General features: G+C 39.4%; 1 protein-coding gene across 1 annotated transcript in view; it reads right to left on the reverse strand.

Moving 5' to 3' along the window:
- obscnb (obscurin, cytoskeletal calmodulin and titin-interacting RhoGEF b) overlaps positions 1-15,332 on the reverse strand; it is a 66,252-nt gene that overhangs the window by 11,653 nt on the left and 39,267 nt on the right. Inside the window, exons 50-70 of the mRNA XM_048175570.1 lie at positions 14,691-14,960; positions 14,052-14,330; positions 13,415-13,672; positions 12,907-13,173; positions 12,442-12,714; positions 9,346-9,612; positions 8,394-8,669; positions 7,869-8,141; positions 7,497-7,787; positions 6,511-6,780; positions 4,827-6,092; positions 4,269-4,550; positions 2,897-2,978; positions 2,640-2,773; positions 2,127-2,324; positions 1,904-1,945; positions 1,653-1,751; positions 1,300-1,518; positions 1,084-1,114; positions 950-993; positions 687-788 (exon numbers count right to left, since the gene is read on the reverse strand). Coding sequence (XP_048031527.1) covers positions 687-788; positions 950-993; positions 1,084-1,114; positions 1,300-1,518; positions 1,653-1,751; positions 1,904-1,945; positions 2,127-2,324; positions 2,640-2,773; positions 2,897-2,978; positions 4,269-4,550; positions 4,827-6,092; positions 6,511-6,780; positions 7,497-7,787; positions 7,869-8,141; positions 8,394-8,669; positions 9,346-9,612; positions 12,442-12,714; positions 12,907-13,173; positions 13,415-13,672; positions 14,052-14,330; positions 14,691-14,960 — 5,223 coding nt within the window. The remainder of the gene's footprint in view (positions 1-686; positions 789-949; positions 994-1,083; positions 1,115-1,299; positions 1,519-1,652; positions 1,752-1,903; positions 1,946-2,126; positions 2,325-2,639; positions 2,774-2,896; positions 2,979-4,268; positions 4,551-4,826; positions 6,093-6,510; positions 6,781-7,496; positions 7,788-7,868; positions 8,142-8,393; positions 8,670-9,345; positions 9,613-12,441; positions 12,715-12,906; positions 13,174-13,414; positions 13,673-14,051; positions 14,331-14,690; positions 14,961-15,332) is intronic.

The following is a 15,332-nucleotide window of genomic DNA, read 5'->3' on the forward strand; positions in this document are numbered from 1 at the left end:
ACATGCAACGTGATTAACAATAGCATAGCCTCATGGAGAAAAAGTCAAGGTTCTGGTGTGATACACTGGAGGTTCTGCGGATACATACTGGTTACTTTTGGCCAAGATTTCATCCACTGGAGCACTTGATGGTTCTGTAAGCTGTCTGAACAAATCAATGCTTCAATGAGAATGTGAGTGAATAGAGGGATGAGAGGATGGATGGATAGTTTGATGGATAGACAAAAGAATGGAGTCAGTGAACTGGTGAACAGGGGGAATTGGGGTTCCAGAGAGATAAGATTATATTCTGTTTTATATATTAAAACAGCAGGGAAGTCCAGTAATATATGTTCATACAAAATTTCCTGAGTATAATTATTCATTTAAAAAGTGAATTAAAAACAGATGTTCTCCATTTCAGTACTCAGTACATCCTGTGAGATAAATTCAAAGATTATGGACACACAAAGCTCATTCAAAAACAGCGCATACTGTTTTTAGTGAATATTAGGATGCATCTGTAGAGAAGACTTCATTAAAATGATAAATAGCGCAAAATAACAATGACATATCAAGAATGCTAATTTAATTAAAAATGTACAGTACAAATAGTACACACATTTATACATATTGTACATAGTGTAGTAGCTCAATATTATTGACTGAAAATGATCTAAATGAAAAAAAAAAGTGTTTCTTCTTACCTTGAGTGAACTTGGCAGATACCATTTCAGTGATTTGGGTTGTGAGTTTTTGTAAGAATTCCTCTGTACCCACTTCACCCAGGTAAGGTAGTTTGACCTCCCCTACGATGTTATCAGAGTAATCACTTGTTGCGAATTACATCACAACTGCCTGATGGCAGTCACTCACTCTGATATAATCTGACAGCACACTGATAGTATAAAGTAGTGAAAAAGAAATTTAAATAAAAACTTAAAAAAAACATCATCTATCAAATTTTCACCTTTGCCCGCTTCCTCCGGTGGGCTAACGGTAATTCCTAGAACCCTGGAGAAAAAATATTATAATGAAATATTAATATCTGTATCAGTAATGAATAAAGGAATTTAATTGACAGCTGCTTATTTTTAAACTTACTCTGCCCCAACTTTGCTCTTTTGCTCCGGTGCTGTTGGATAGAAAAGTATAAGCGTGATGATTAACAGATCAGCTCATTTATTAATAAAATTCTATTCAAAGTGTAATAACGTCAAAAAGGTATATACCAGCAATAATCTTGGTATAAAATAATTTTTAAAAAGTAATGCAATCCTGACATAACTATGATCAATAACTAAACCATGAGTTCCTGACCTGTCTCCACATCCAGCCGGGCTGTGTTAACCGACTGTCCAGCACGGTTGGTGGCAATGCAAGTGTACATGCCACTATGTTTTTTTTCCACTTCCATGAGGATTAGACTATGTTGACGACCAGAGCTGGCCACCTTGTAACCTGGTGTGTCTGCCTTGATCCACAAAACATCCTTATCCGACACTTCCTTTAACCAGTTCACAGATGGGGTTGGGGAACCTTCGGAAGACAGTGACTTAGCTTTACATGTTTTCACCTTGTATAACGTGCAACTGAAAATTGTGCTTAATGCTTTGAGTATTTCTCAAAGTTGCATTTAAAGTCATTGAATTTATTGTGGTAACACACCATACCTTCCACTTTGACTGACAGGGTTATACTTGCTCCCTGTTTCACCTTCTTGTTGCTGAACCTCTCCAGGAAGCGTGGTGGCACAAGTGGCACCTTTGAATCTATTTGTGGAACAATACAAGTGGCATAGCAAATGATTTGCAGGCTTAATCTTTCTTATTTCTGCAAATGCATTTGCATCTGTCCACACCATGTGGAACAACGATTCACAATTGTGCTTAGTGCAAGAATATGTGACATCACAGATGTTTACCTCTCATTCGTCCCTGGTCAGGTGCTGGCCGCTCTCCAGGAGCTAACGAGTGGAAATTAAGTATAATTTATTTAGCACACAAAAAATACATTTAATGTGAAAAAATCACTATAATTATCATTTATAATAGAATTTCACCATGCTTCCATTTCCTGTCATTATCTTACAAAGACCCCATGGAAGCAACACATAAAAAGGCTTAAAGCTTAAAAGGAACATTTACCCAGTACATTCAGTCGTGCTGAAGAGTAGGCAGATCCAGCTATATTGCTAATGTATGCTGAGTATTCTCCGGTGTCCTCACGCTTAACATCCAAAATCTCAAGACTGTGCTGATCTCGCTCGGTCGACAATACAATTCTGCTGGAGGCTTGAAGTGGGGTGCCATCTTTGAACCAGTAAACTCTTGGTGTGGGAAATCCTGCAGAATGGCGTTGAACATGAAATTGTGTTTGCAACCCATATTACTTCAGCAATGTAACAGCTGAAAATTAAAGTCGTCTTAGATACAAAGCCATGTGAATGTGTATTAAGAATATAAACAAGGTCATTAAAAATAGGATGGATAGAAAAAAGGAATGCTTAGGCTCAGAGCAGCTCGATATGAATAGCAGATACAACAGGTGCAGATGCAAAAAAGGAAACACTTGGAATAAACAGTGCATAAATAAACAAAATACAGATCAAATAGAATCTGAAACAAAACCATTTGCATCTATGAAAAAATATAGCTGACCTTTGACCCTAACACTCATTTTGGCAATGGGTGCTCCAGGACTGAGGAATAAATCATGTAACTCATCCACAACCTGAGGAAGCTGCTCGTCCTCTGCCACCGACTCAAAAGCCTCGGTGTCCCTGTGCTCCGAGCTAAGAGAACAAACCAAAGACAACCAGAAGCCCGTTTAAAACTAGCATGAAATGTGAATGAGAGATTTGTACTTGTAATATTGACATGTGACATAAAAATCACTTTATATGATTAAATCTTACCTTGACACATAGCCTTTGGCACTGACATAGGAAGAAGTCTCTGTGGCATCAGCTGCTGTGTCATAATCTGAGCTGCAGGACACTTCAAAAATACACAAGTCTGAATCAATGATTAGTTCTAAATATATTATATAAGTACCAAGATGAATGCTTTATATATATATATATATATATATATATATATATATATATATAAGCATTCATCTTAAAGGGTTAGTTCACCCAAAAATGAAAAACAATGTCATTAATGACTCACCCTCATGTCGTTCAAACCTGTAAGACCGTTCATCTTTGGAACACAGTTTAAGATATTTTAGATTTAGAGCTTTCTGTCCCTCCATTGAAAATGTATGTACGGTATACTGTCCATGTCCAGAAAGGTAATAAAAACATCATCAAAGTAGTCCATGTGACATCAGTGGGTTAGTTAGAAGTTTTTGAAGCATCGAAAATACATTTTGGTCCAAAAACAACAAAAACTACGACTTTATTCAGCATTGTATTCTCTTCCGGGTCTGTTGTCAATCCGGGTTCACGACTCCGCAGTGACGCTGCTGATGTAAGACGCTGCTGACATGTTATCCGGTGCGCCCGAGCTTCGTTTACAGTCTGAGGGAGACGCACGCTGTATTCAAGCTATTCTACATTGTTTGTATTTTGGTATTGCTATATTTTTTAAAATGGTGCGTAAGTGTGCATGTCGCAGATGTCCTAATCGCCAAAAACAAAGACGTAAAAAATGCATTACCAACGCCGACAGATGAAAGGATTCAGTGGAATCAATTCAATGGAATCAATTCAATGGAATCAATTCAATGGAAAGGATTCCGGAAGAGAATACAATGCTGAATAAAGTCGTAGTTTTTGTTATTTTTGGACCAAAATGTATTTTCGATGCTTCAAAAACTTCTAACTAACCCACTGATGTCACATGGACTACTTTGATGAAGTTTTTATTACCTTTCTGGACATGGACAGTCTACCATACATTTTCAATGGAGGGACAGAAAGCTCTCGGACTAAATCTAAAATATCTTAAACTGTGTTTCAAAGATGAACGGAGGTCTTACGGGTTTGGAACGACATGAGGGTGACATAAATGAAATGAAAATGACATAATTTTCATTTTTGGGTGAACTAACCCTTTAAGTATGTTGAGAATGTAGGTGCAATTTGGGGCCATCTACAGACAATGACAATTATTCTTACAAAACGCATGCAGTTGCATTCTTACTCTTCACAAATGCACCAGTAAAAGAAAGTGCCATCTTTGTTAAAATGCTTCAATAGGGAACACCATTTTTTATTACATTGCTTTCTTGTCTAAATTTGTGAGTTTTGATTAGACACTTTCTTTTAACAGTGTACTCACTGTCCACTCTCAGCTCAGCCTTGCTGGAGGCGATGCCACTGTCATTTTCAGCCATGCATCGATATACGCCCATATCTGTGGGGAGCACAGCTGTGATGATCAGCTGGTGACGGCCTTCCTGGTCTTCATTGATCATGTAGTGGTCATTTTCCTCCAACAGCTTTCCATCCTTGAACCATCGCACAGTGGGAGAGGGTTTGCCGACAATTACGCAGTCAAAACTGACTGGAAATCCATCAGGAACATCCTGGCTACGAAGCTCCGTCAGGAAGACGGGGGCCGCTGGGATGTTGGTAGGTGATTAAGATAACGGGGAGGAGCAAACAAAACCGAAAAGAACAGAACATAGCAATACTTTTAAGGAAGAATGCTGAACCAGGCGAAAACTTGACATGCCATCACTTTGAGATCGAAAACAAGCAAGTCGCAACATTTTTGTAAATATCAAAAGTGCTGCCCTAAAATGACAAACATAATCCAGCACTGAACCATGCAACTTTATGAAGAACCAAACAACACTAGCAAAAACAGTAAAACCACATGGAAGAGGTGTCATACCAGGGGTTCCCGTCATGAAAGCAGGCATCGGTCGGTCCTGAGTTGGGGTTTGGGAGCCATCTTGGGAGAGGCTCATCTTTGTGATACGCAGCTCTACCTTAGAACCTGCTGCTGCTATGATGGCCGTTTCAATGGGTACTCCTTGAAAAGTAAACATTTCCTGGAAGCGCTGGGAAGCCACTTGAGCTTCTGCACGATTATCAAAGCGGATATAGATATACTGATCGTCTTCCCGGTAAGACTGTAGATCTGGTGGAGGTAAATCTCCTTCATCCGCACTCACAAAAGGTTCCTCCTCCACATCCGGAGGAAGGCGAGTACGAAAAAGTCGCCGCAACCGTTTACTTGCCTGACGTAAAGTCTCATCCATCTCACTGCCTGAGGAGCTCTCAGCTTCACTATCTGCACTGTAGCCCAGAGTGAGGGGTCGTCGCCCAGAAGATTCCCGCATTGACCCTATGGTGACTTTACCACTATGGGTGGAAATGCCAAACTTATTGGTGACTTCACAAGTATATACACCTGTGTCTTTGGTTGTGGCAGCTGTCACTACTAGAGAGCAGGTACCATCATTATAGATGTCAATATGGTGGTGCTTGCCATCTATTAAGGGTTCACCATCCTTTAGCCAGCGAACTTTATCTGGCTTACCCTCCACAATGCACTCAAGATGAATTGTCCCATTGGGCTCCTTAGTCTGCTCTTTGAATACTTCTTTGAAGACTGGTCGCATGTCCTTCCTGGCTTTATAACCTTTGAAGGCTGCCTGAATCTTGACAGCAGCATCCTGCAACTCATCCCCATTCTGAGCTTCCATGACTGGCTCCACAGATGTCTTTGTAACAGATTGCTCAGTCATCTGAAAGTGCTCATACAGTTTCTTGGAGGCAGTGGTCTCAGTGTGACTCTCCACAGTCATGGAAGACTTGCTGCTTTTCTTAAGGTAAGACACCAAGCTTGTTGTCCCACTGAGAGATTCCTCATCAGAACTGGTATAGAGATTAGGCTCTGCTGTGATTTTGGGAGCTGGCTCAACAGATCTCTCTTTCTCTTTCACTTCTTTTTCAGTTACATTTCCTTCTTTGCTTTGCACCTTTTCTTTTCCATCTTCTTCTGGCAATTCGGAAATTGAATCTAATGTAGGTTCCCGACTCATTCTCCTCTTCTTGGCCACTGCCTCCCACAAAGCGTGTAAATCTCCCTCTGAAGCAGCCTCAGGAGGCAGTTTGGGTTGGCTGCCTGCATCCTGAGAAAGTGTTGTGTCATCTGTAATCAAGGAGCCATCATAAATCAGTCTCGCTCATGCATATGGTAACACTTTTACGTTGGACAGAAAGTTTATTAAATAGATCAACAATGCGTCTCTGCAACAGCAATTCGTCTGAAAAGAAAACTCAGGTAATCGGAAGGTGTGAATAAAGAATAAAGTAACATTGTAAACTGAAACAAAGAGAAGTAAACATATGCAAAAAACAGAAGAGCTAAAAACATTTTAAAAAATGAAGAAAAAAGCCATCAAAAGAGACTTCGGGAAGAGGATTACTCTGTAATCTTGTAATGAAGAAAAGTCACAAAGTTCCAAACGTTGTGATGAAGACATAAGCAAACAGAAAAGAAAAAAGACAAAAAAAAAAAAAAAACAACAACAGCAACAAAAAAACAATGATAGTAAGATGCGAGGTACCTTCGAGGTTGAGGTTGATTGAAGTTTTTGCCTCATCTGAGGCTACACAACAATAGACACCCTGGTCTGTAGACTGGAAATCCTTAATGAGCAAAACTTGGCTCTTGCCCTCGGCTAACTCTTGGTACTTGGCCCCAGCCTCTATCTCTCTGTCGTCCTTGAGCCATGTGACTGATTTACTCTCTGCAGAAAGTTCACACTCCAAACGAACCATCTTTCCTTTTTGGAGCTCAGAGCAGGTTAACATTTTGGTCATGGTCACTGGTGCATCTGAAGACCAAAGGTCCATTCAAAGAACAGTTGAAGAAATGCAGCAAGAACTCAAGAAGAACAAAGATTATTATTTACAACAAATACAAATTATGCTTGTTTGGAGTAGTTTTTAGTGTTCTACTACACTGTAAAACCAACTGAGGAAATAGATTTGTGAGTTACTGAGTTCACTAAAAGAATATTTCCTAATATACAATTATACTCCACTCAAACATTTTATATTATTGAAACTTCACTGTAATAATTAAAACCACTCAATTTATAATTCAATATAATACGTTTTTGAGTTGGAATAACTTTTTTCTGTTAAGTGCAATGAACTTTCAGTAATATTAGTGAAATTAACTCATTTCATTGGGTTGGGTTTTACAGTGTACTACTGTAGCATCTAGTGCAGAGGTCTTCACTCCTGGTCCTGGAGTCACTTTCCTGCAGAGTTTAGTTCCAAATGTATTTAAACACACTTGACTCAACTAATCAAGGTGTTTGGATTTACTTTAAGTTATAACCAGGTGTGTTGGAGCACGGTTGGAACTAAATTCTGCAAGAAAGTAGCTCTCCAGGAACAGGAGTGAGGAACCCCGATCTAGGGCAGACTGCTAATAGCAAGCCTTCTATACAGACTCATAGAGGCAGTTGGGTTAGATTAACAAACAATGTACTCACAATGTACTCTATCGATAAATTGGTCAATTCAGTGAGTATCCACTTACCGAGCGTCACGGTTTGAGGCAGCTGGACAGGCTCTCCAATGCCAGCACGGTTAATGGCTGCCACTCTGAATCTGTAACCTGCTCCCGGTATGAGGTTTTCAACCAGAAATTCAGTGTTGCACACTGGTTCTGTGTGGCAGGGAAGCCAGAGGACACTGTCCACTAGACGCATTTCCACACGGTAACCAATGATTGGGCTTCCTCCATCACTGAGAGGGGTGAACCAAGACAAGGTAACGAATGTTGGGCCTTTACTCACCAACTCTGGGTCTTCAGGGGGATCAGGCACAGCTGCAAATAGCCAGACAAAAAAAAGGTTAGACAGCGTAATGGTAGAAAATTCTAATGAATGAGGCACAAATTGACTCTTACCAATTGTGATGAGTTTGGCCAATGATAATGCATCCCGAGCTGCAAATGTGATTTCCTGTGTGGGCCGAGCCTGGGCTTTCTTCAAAATGAGGCTGTAGGAAGAGCCACTGGCTCTCATGGCCCATTGGTCATTATGTTGAAGCTCAACACCATTTGCATACCAAGTCACTTCACTCTCAGGCACAGCTTCATTCAAAGCACAAGTGAACTCAACTTGTTCTCCTGCAATGGCAGTCTTATCTTCCAAAGGCTTGACCACCTCCAGTTGCCAAGCTGTACAGAACACATCCATAACATTCAAATGCATTTACATTTATGCACTTAGCATCATATTTAATAAATGATGAAACTAGAGCATGACACTAAAACAATAGTAAACAAAGCTATAACATTTAAAGTAGAAAATAAGGTGCATTTATATTCAAAATACAGTCATGGCCTATAAAAATAGAGTCATTTTTTTTTTATAAAACATGTTGTAATACCTTCATATAATTTATTGCTAATAAAAGAGAAATACCATACCTTTGACAGACAGAAGAGCAGTAGTTGATGAAGTGCCAGCTTGGAATGTAACCCTTGTGTTTTCACAAGGATGCAAGTCCTTTAAGAGCAGAAGATGTCGTCGGCCACTCTCAAAGGAAACAATCTCCACATTTGCCGACTCCTTTACAGGCTTGCCATCGATTAACCACCGGCAGTCTTTGGTTTCAGGACGTGACAAGGAGCATTCAAAAAGTGCTTCCCCACCATTAATGGTCTCCACGTTACTCAGCTCTTGGAGAATGTCAATGGGTTTAGCTGCAAAAGAGACACGACACCTGAAAAAACACTGGTTTTCTATGCATTAAAACAAGTTGCTGTAGTATACAAAGACTGGTTGACCTTGGAAGAATTAAAACTATAACTTCTGACTTAAAAATAATAACTGAATTCAGCACAAGCACACTCGATTAACAACTCTTCCAACATTTCACTAGCATATAGCATTCAGCATGGAGTAGCAAAGGTAGCTGCAATAAAAGCACATGATGGTTACTGCATAGCCAGCCAGATGAAAAACAGCAGTTTTTGACTTGAGTAAAAAAAAAGAAAAGATTTTAATGTGTGGGTGCCTTTGAATATTGGCTTAAAATTGCTCAATGTCATAACTATAAACATTTTAACTCATGCAGAATAACTTAAATACAAAGGACAATACAAAAATAAAACAATACATTCTGCAAGAAAAAAAACTTAAAACCTGGATTTTTGTAGTTTTTATTTAGTTTTTAACTTTTTAGATAAGTAAGCTGTATTCGATTTTGAATGATTACATTTCACTTCATTTGACTAGTGAAATTTTGGTATCATGGTCACGTGAAACCATCAACATCCTAAAGATGTGTCCCAGTAAAACGCTTTTACTGTCTTTGTGATAATCCAAACTTGAGTTATAAATAACACAAAGATTCTCCTCGTCTACAGGTGTGCTCACCTTGCACCCTGAGATGTGCCACAACAGAAGTTCCTTCTGCCTCACAGGAGTACATCCCCCCATCCTGAGGCTCCACACAGCTAATGTACAACCTCGCAACAGTCCAGTCCTGTTCCACTATTACCCTGCGACCGTCTGCTCGCACAGGTATGCCGTTTCGCTTCCATATAGCCTTGACTGGCCTGGAGTACTGACAGATGAACTCTGCAGGCTGGCTCTCTGCTACATGTTGGTCCTCCATGGCACTGACCACCTCCACATTGGGATCTATGGAGGGTTGGTGGTGGGGATAAGTCATTTTCTCAAAACCCCAGTGCACTTTGGAGTAGAGCTATTCACCTCAAGCCTCTAAAGGTATTGGGTTGTATTTAATCTAATCTGCAACTGAAATATAACCTTTGCAACTTCATCATCTAGGTCACTGCTGTAGCTGTTTTTCTTTTTTAGCCTTTCAAATTCTATTACTAAGTCAGATATTAAGTATGGTTAAGTGTATCATATTTTGCTTCTCTACTCCAAACTGACCAAGGACATGGTCAATTACAACAAACAGATGCCTAGTTGCAGTGTCAAATCAAACTAAGGCCAAATTCTAGAAAAGTGCATGCAGCACAAAAACAGAAACGTAGTTATGATTGATGAGCACTATGGTCTTATTGAAAGTGTATGCAAGACAAAAAAAAAGAAAAGAAAAAAAACACTCTTCTCAAAAGTTTGCTGGCACATTTTGACTTATATGCTTTGGTGCATCAACTAGGGCTAAGATTACACACTAATTTAGTAGGATTAATAACATATATATAAAAATGAATGCAGTGTTTTTGCTAGTCTGCAGACAATGCAGCCCTATATGCTACACCAGTGAAATGTGCCTCATCAAACCACACATACTGAGAGTAGGCAGAGTTTCCACAATACATATTCAAGCATTCATAGCTGATACAGACCAACAATAATAACGATGATGTTCTGTTTGAACAGCCCTTAAGTCCACCTCAGGCAGTTTAATATACTAAATTGTAAAATGTATTTTAATTGGATGTTAAAATGGATTGCTGGGATAGTGCTAGGCTTACTGTATGTATGTCTAATCATATGCAAATAAAACAAACAATATACAAACTGCTAAAGACACTTATTGTGATGAATAATGTTATGTCTTTGAATTTGAACCATTTAGATTATTCATTTGGGGGATTTTCTCAGCAAATATTAATACGATTAATTGTGATTAACTATCATGTAATTCATATATTTTAAAATTTGAATCTATTGACAGTCCTAATATGAATGAAAAAAGTTAAATGTTAGCCACACTACACGTTTTTATTTATAAAAAAACAAAAACACTATCTACATAGCTCAACAGTAAGGACTGCCTGATGCCCCGGTGCCAGCAGGCCCGTGTTATGTCGTCATAAAACAATGAAAACAACTGAAAACCGAAAAATCTGAACCACTGGTCTGTCCGGGCCAGTAGAAAAAATCCTTAGCGTTGAGCCCTGGTCCATACACAAATCCAAAATCACTGTGCTAATTTATTAATTAGTATGCCAATTTAGTAAGTAATTAGCAAGCCCAGATATTGCAGCCAAATCTACTGTTTTAGGTTAGAAATAAATGGCACATAAAACTACATGCATCCATGAATTTCCATTAAAAATACATATTTTTGATTTTATTGTATACTTTTGCCTACTTAGCCAAGTGTTTTAGCAGCTAACAAAAAGATTCCATTCTAGGCATAGGTAACCCAAGAAGAGATTAAAGTAAATAAAAATCTTGTTGTATCAGGATTGTATTATTGAGCATGACACTTAACCGAAGGATGAATAAAGTTGTTATTTTTGTTTTGTTTTTGTGCAAAAAAAAGTAATCTCGTCGCATCATAACATTAAGGTTGAACTACTGTAGTCACATTGACCATTTTAACCAAGTCTTTACTACTCTAGACCTTGAATGTGGTAATTGCGTCGCTTTCTATGGGAGTTAAAAAACCTCTCAGATTTCATCAAAAATATCTTAATTAGTGTTCCGAAGATGAACGAAGGTCTTGGGGGTGTGGAACGACATGAGGGTGAATAATTAGTGAAGTTCCTAAACGTAATTTAGGGAGGAGCGAGCCTATCTAATCTTCCAATCAACAGCCAGAGTATATAAGCAGCTGCTTACCTCTCTTCAATCTCAGCTGTTTCAGCATCCCTCCACCTCCCCAAACTCCACCTTCATTTCAGGTACCTTGCCCTATGTAATCACATCCTATATTTATTCACTGGGGGGGGTGTATCAGAGCTCGAGTTGAAGATGCTTCATCGAGCCCCTCCTCAGTGGACAGCAAGCCAAATTAGCTAACCTAATACCCTAAAGATTATATGGGCAAACAAACTCGTTAAATGACAGAAAGTTCATTTTTGGGTGAACTAACCCCTTAAAGCAGAACTCAGTAAGATTTGCGAAGCTCCCCCTACAGGTTCCTTCAGTGAATCACACTGTCGTAAATACTCCAAGCGCAGCTCTGGACTACAACGACTAACGCTCACCAGCGCAGTAGTTTTGCAAATACAGTACAAGAAATCTCGATGGAGGTGGGTAATTTCTGAAATTGTCTTATAAAGTCATAATATATACATTGTTTTTGAATTACCGTAAAGCATTTTGTCACGCTCGCGTGAACGTGAACATGAGGCGAGATTGTGTCGGGTCGGCGCAGCTCAACTTGCAAGTGCTGTTTTCTGGCGTAGACGTGCCAGAGGGGGTTAGTGCACGCCTCAAACACACCACTACAAGTCCATCGTAAGGACTTAGAAAACTATTTATGAAGGTAAAAAAGTTACTTAGTTATGCTTTAAGAATAGTAGTATTATTACATAATTTTAAAGTTCTGACAAAACTTACTTTAAATTCATGGTCCAACTGTATGTTGTAAAAATAAAAAAGCCCAAAAAAAAGGCAACCCAAATGCTTCAAAGAATAAGTAACTGACTTTTAGATGTAGGAAATTCATGGACACAATATTAGTCCAGTGCTATTCAATTAATTTTTAGCCTTTAGATTTCTCAGCCAAGTGCTACCAGGCCCCTTCACCCCATTTGGTACCTTTCACTAACAGTTTGGCGGAGGATGTCAGGCCACCTGTTTTGAACAGGACTGTACCCGAATCATTGGGAGAAAGGTTCCTTAGAGTGAGAGTGTGGACATGGTCTTCACCCACACTTATTTCACTGAAGGTACTGTTCTCCAAACGAGTGCCATCTAGCCACCACTGAACTCTGCCTTTGGCACGGCGAGAGAGCTGGCAGGAGAAAATTGCCTGTTCGCCCACAAACACATCTGTATTCTTTATACCCGAGACTATGAGGACCTCAGCCTCTGCAGAGACCAGACACAGAAACCCAGTGTCTAAAAATATGCATACATTGAGTATACTTCAAAAACATAATGCAAAATTTATGAAGACATAAGGGCATATTCAAAAAGCTACAGATTTCTGTCTGTTTCATCTATAAAAGCTTTTATAACTAACATACATAACACATTTGACTTAAGAGTGTTATTTGATACCTTGCACTGTGACTGATGCTGTGGTCAACTGGTCTCCAGCATCACAAGTGTAGTAGCCATTGTCCTCTGGTTCCAGATCATGGACATGAAGCTCCAGCACACATCCTTCCTTTTTCATCTCAAATTTCTTACTGGGTTGGAGCACCACTCCACCTTTTCTCCACTCTACACTTTTAACTGGTTTAGAGAGTTCACAGCGCAATGTGATACTATCTCCCTCAATTGCATTCTGGTTCTCTAACTCCTTCTGGAAGTACGCAGGTTGACCTGATGATGGATGAGAAAGAAGTTGAAAGAATGTAAATGTCAGATTTTAAAAGGCTGCAGATATCTGTGAAGGTATGAAAATCTTCTTTGCTCCACAAAAGAGGTAGATACAAAGAGAAAGGAAACCAGAACATAAGGTGGTTCTTCTTGGAATCCGTTTGTGTTCACTTTCACAGTCAACAGGCATGTTGATAATTTGAAAAATTTTTAAATAAAGTCACAGGCCTACAAACCCGTTTACCTTTTACAGTAAGGGTGGCGCAGCTTTCTGCATCTTTGGTTTTGCACGTATACACCCCTGCATCCCCTTCCTCCACCCTAAGGATGCGGAGCTGATGGACGGCTCTATCCTTGTAGAGCAGATACCTGCCCCCTGCCTTTATCATCTCCTGGTCTTTGTACCAGGCAACAGAGGCCTCAGGGTCGGAAGTCATGCAGGACAGTGTGACTGTTTGACCCTCTTTGGCAGTTAAGTCCAGAGGCTTCTCTAAGAATACGACTATAGACAGGAGAAACCCAAACCCAAGTGCTGTCACATCATATTGTCTGCCTGAAGACTCTGAAACTTAGACACTTGAAGCCATTGAACAGATACTGTGATACACTAAAAGAGCTTTACTGAGTGATAAACTCATGCTTTAACAATTATGGATGGGAGTTAGAGAAAAGACAGCCTAAATGGTAAAAAGGGAATAATAAACCTAAAAATTAATGAAAATTACAATTTTGGAGTGTAGCTGTATAATGGCCAAAGCAGATGGAAAAGCAGCTAGAAGCTTTTTGTTATGATTGCACAAAATGAATGCAGCTACTACCTAATGACAGACAGATGATCACTTGACACCAATGAACACTGTTAGCCATAATGTGTCTTTTACCTTTGGGTTTCTCCTGCACCATCAAGTAGGCGACACTCTTCTCAGGGCCAACCACAAAGGCTACATCACCTGAATCATCGGGTGTGACCATTTTCAGCACTAGGCTGTGTTCCCTTCCTTGGCAGCTGATTTGATTTAAGTCATTGTTTTGAAGGTGGTTGGATCCGAGCCACCACTCGACATTCGTAACCCCTGTTTGGGACACCTCACACCGGAAAATAGCATCCTCGCCCGTTATCACAGTCACATCCTTTAATTCTCGTGTGATTTTTACACATTCTGGGAAGGAACGTGATGAAATGGACTATTGAGGATCTTCCAGAAAGTCAAATGAGGTAAATATCCCACCACTGACTTGTATTTTTTATCTTTAATTTTTTATCTGTTAGTACTTTTTATCTACTAGAAGTAAATTGAATGTGAGAGGATGTATTAATTCTCCAAACAGTGTAGTTTATTATTATAAACTTACTGCATACTGCATTCTGACTACTTGGATCGTGCCAAACTTAACAATCTAAAACATAATAGCTGCTTAAGTAATTATAATTTAAGATGCTAATACTAATAAGTACTTTGCTTCCTCAGAGGAACAATGCAAAATGGAGACCATCTCTAAAGAAGAATCAAGATCGTTACCTTTGACGGTTAATGTGGCTTTGCTTCGTTTGTCTCCTGCCTCGCATATGTACTCGCCACCATCTTCCACTGATAACTTATGGATCTCCAAGGTTTGGATTGTGCCATCCCTCTTTATGAAATACTTCTTTCCATCAGATAGGACCTGAGTGCCCTTCTTCCAGGTCACGTTGGCACAAGGGATTGAAGTTTCACAACATAATGAGGCGCTGCCTCCCTCTGTGACTTCCTGGCTTGTCAACTCCTTCGAAAATGATAGCACTGGGATTTCTGGCAGGAAACAGTGATACATAGAACATGTTCTAAGACATGAGCAACACCCCAAACCTGAAGATTATGAGGAGTTCACAAATTTCTTTGCAATTTCTCAGCTAGGGACATAGGTAAGCCTAACTTTGGAATGCTTGAATCAGAAACCATGAAACTTTTTGCCGCATTTCTGTTATAGATAAAATTAATCATTGATGATTGAATAGTCAACCTTCTAAATGCAGTATCCAAACAATTAAAACTCAACATACTAACAAGCAATGGTCAAGATAAGACAGATATTTGACAAGTGAAGACAAAACAGATAACAAACATGCATAAAATTGTGCTTTCGTTGTTGTGTGCTGTAGATAAAGTTGCTGGTCACATTTT

This window comes from Megalobrama amblycephala, linkage group LG22, assembly GCF_018812025.1.
Source record: "Megalobrama amblycephala isolate DHTTF-2021 linkage group LG22, ASM1881202v1, whole genome shotgun sequence".
Lineage (NCBI taxonomy): Eukaryota > Metazoa > Chordata > Actinopteri > Cypriniformes > Xenocyprididae > Megalobrama > Megalobrama amblycephala.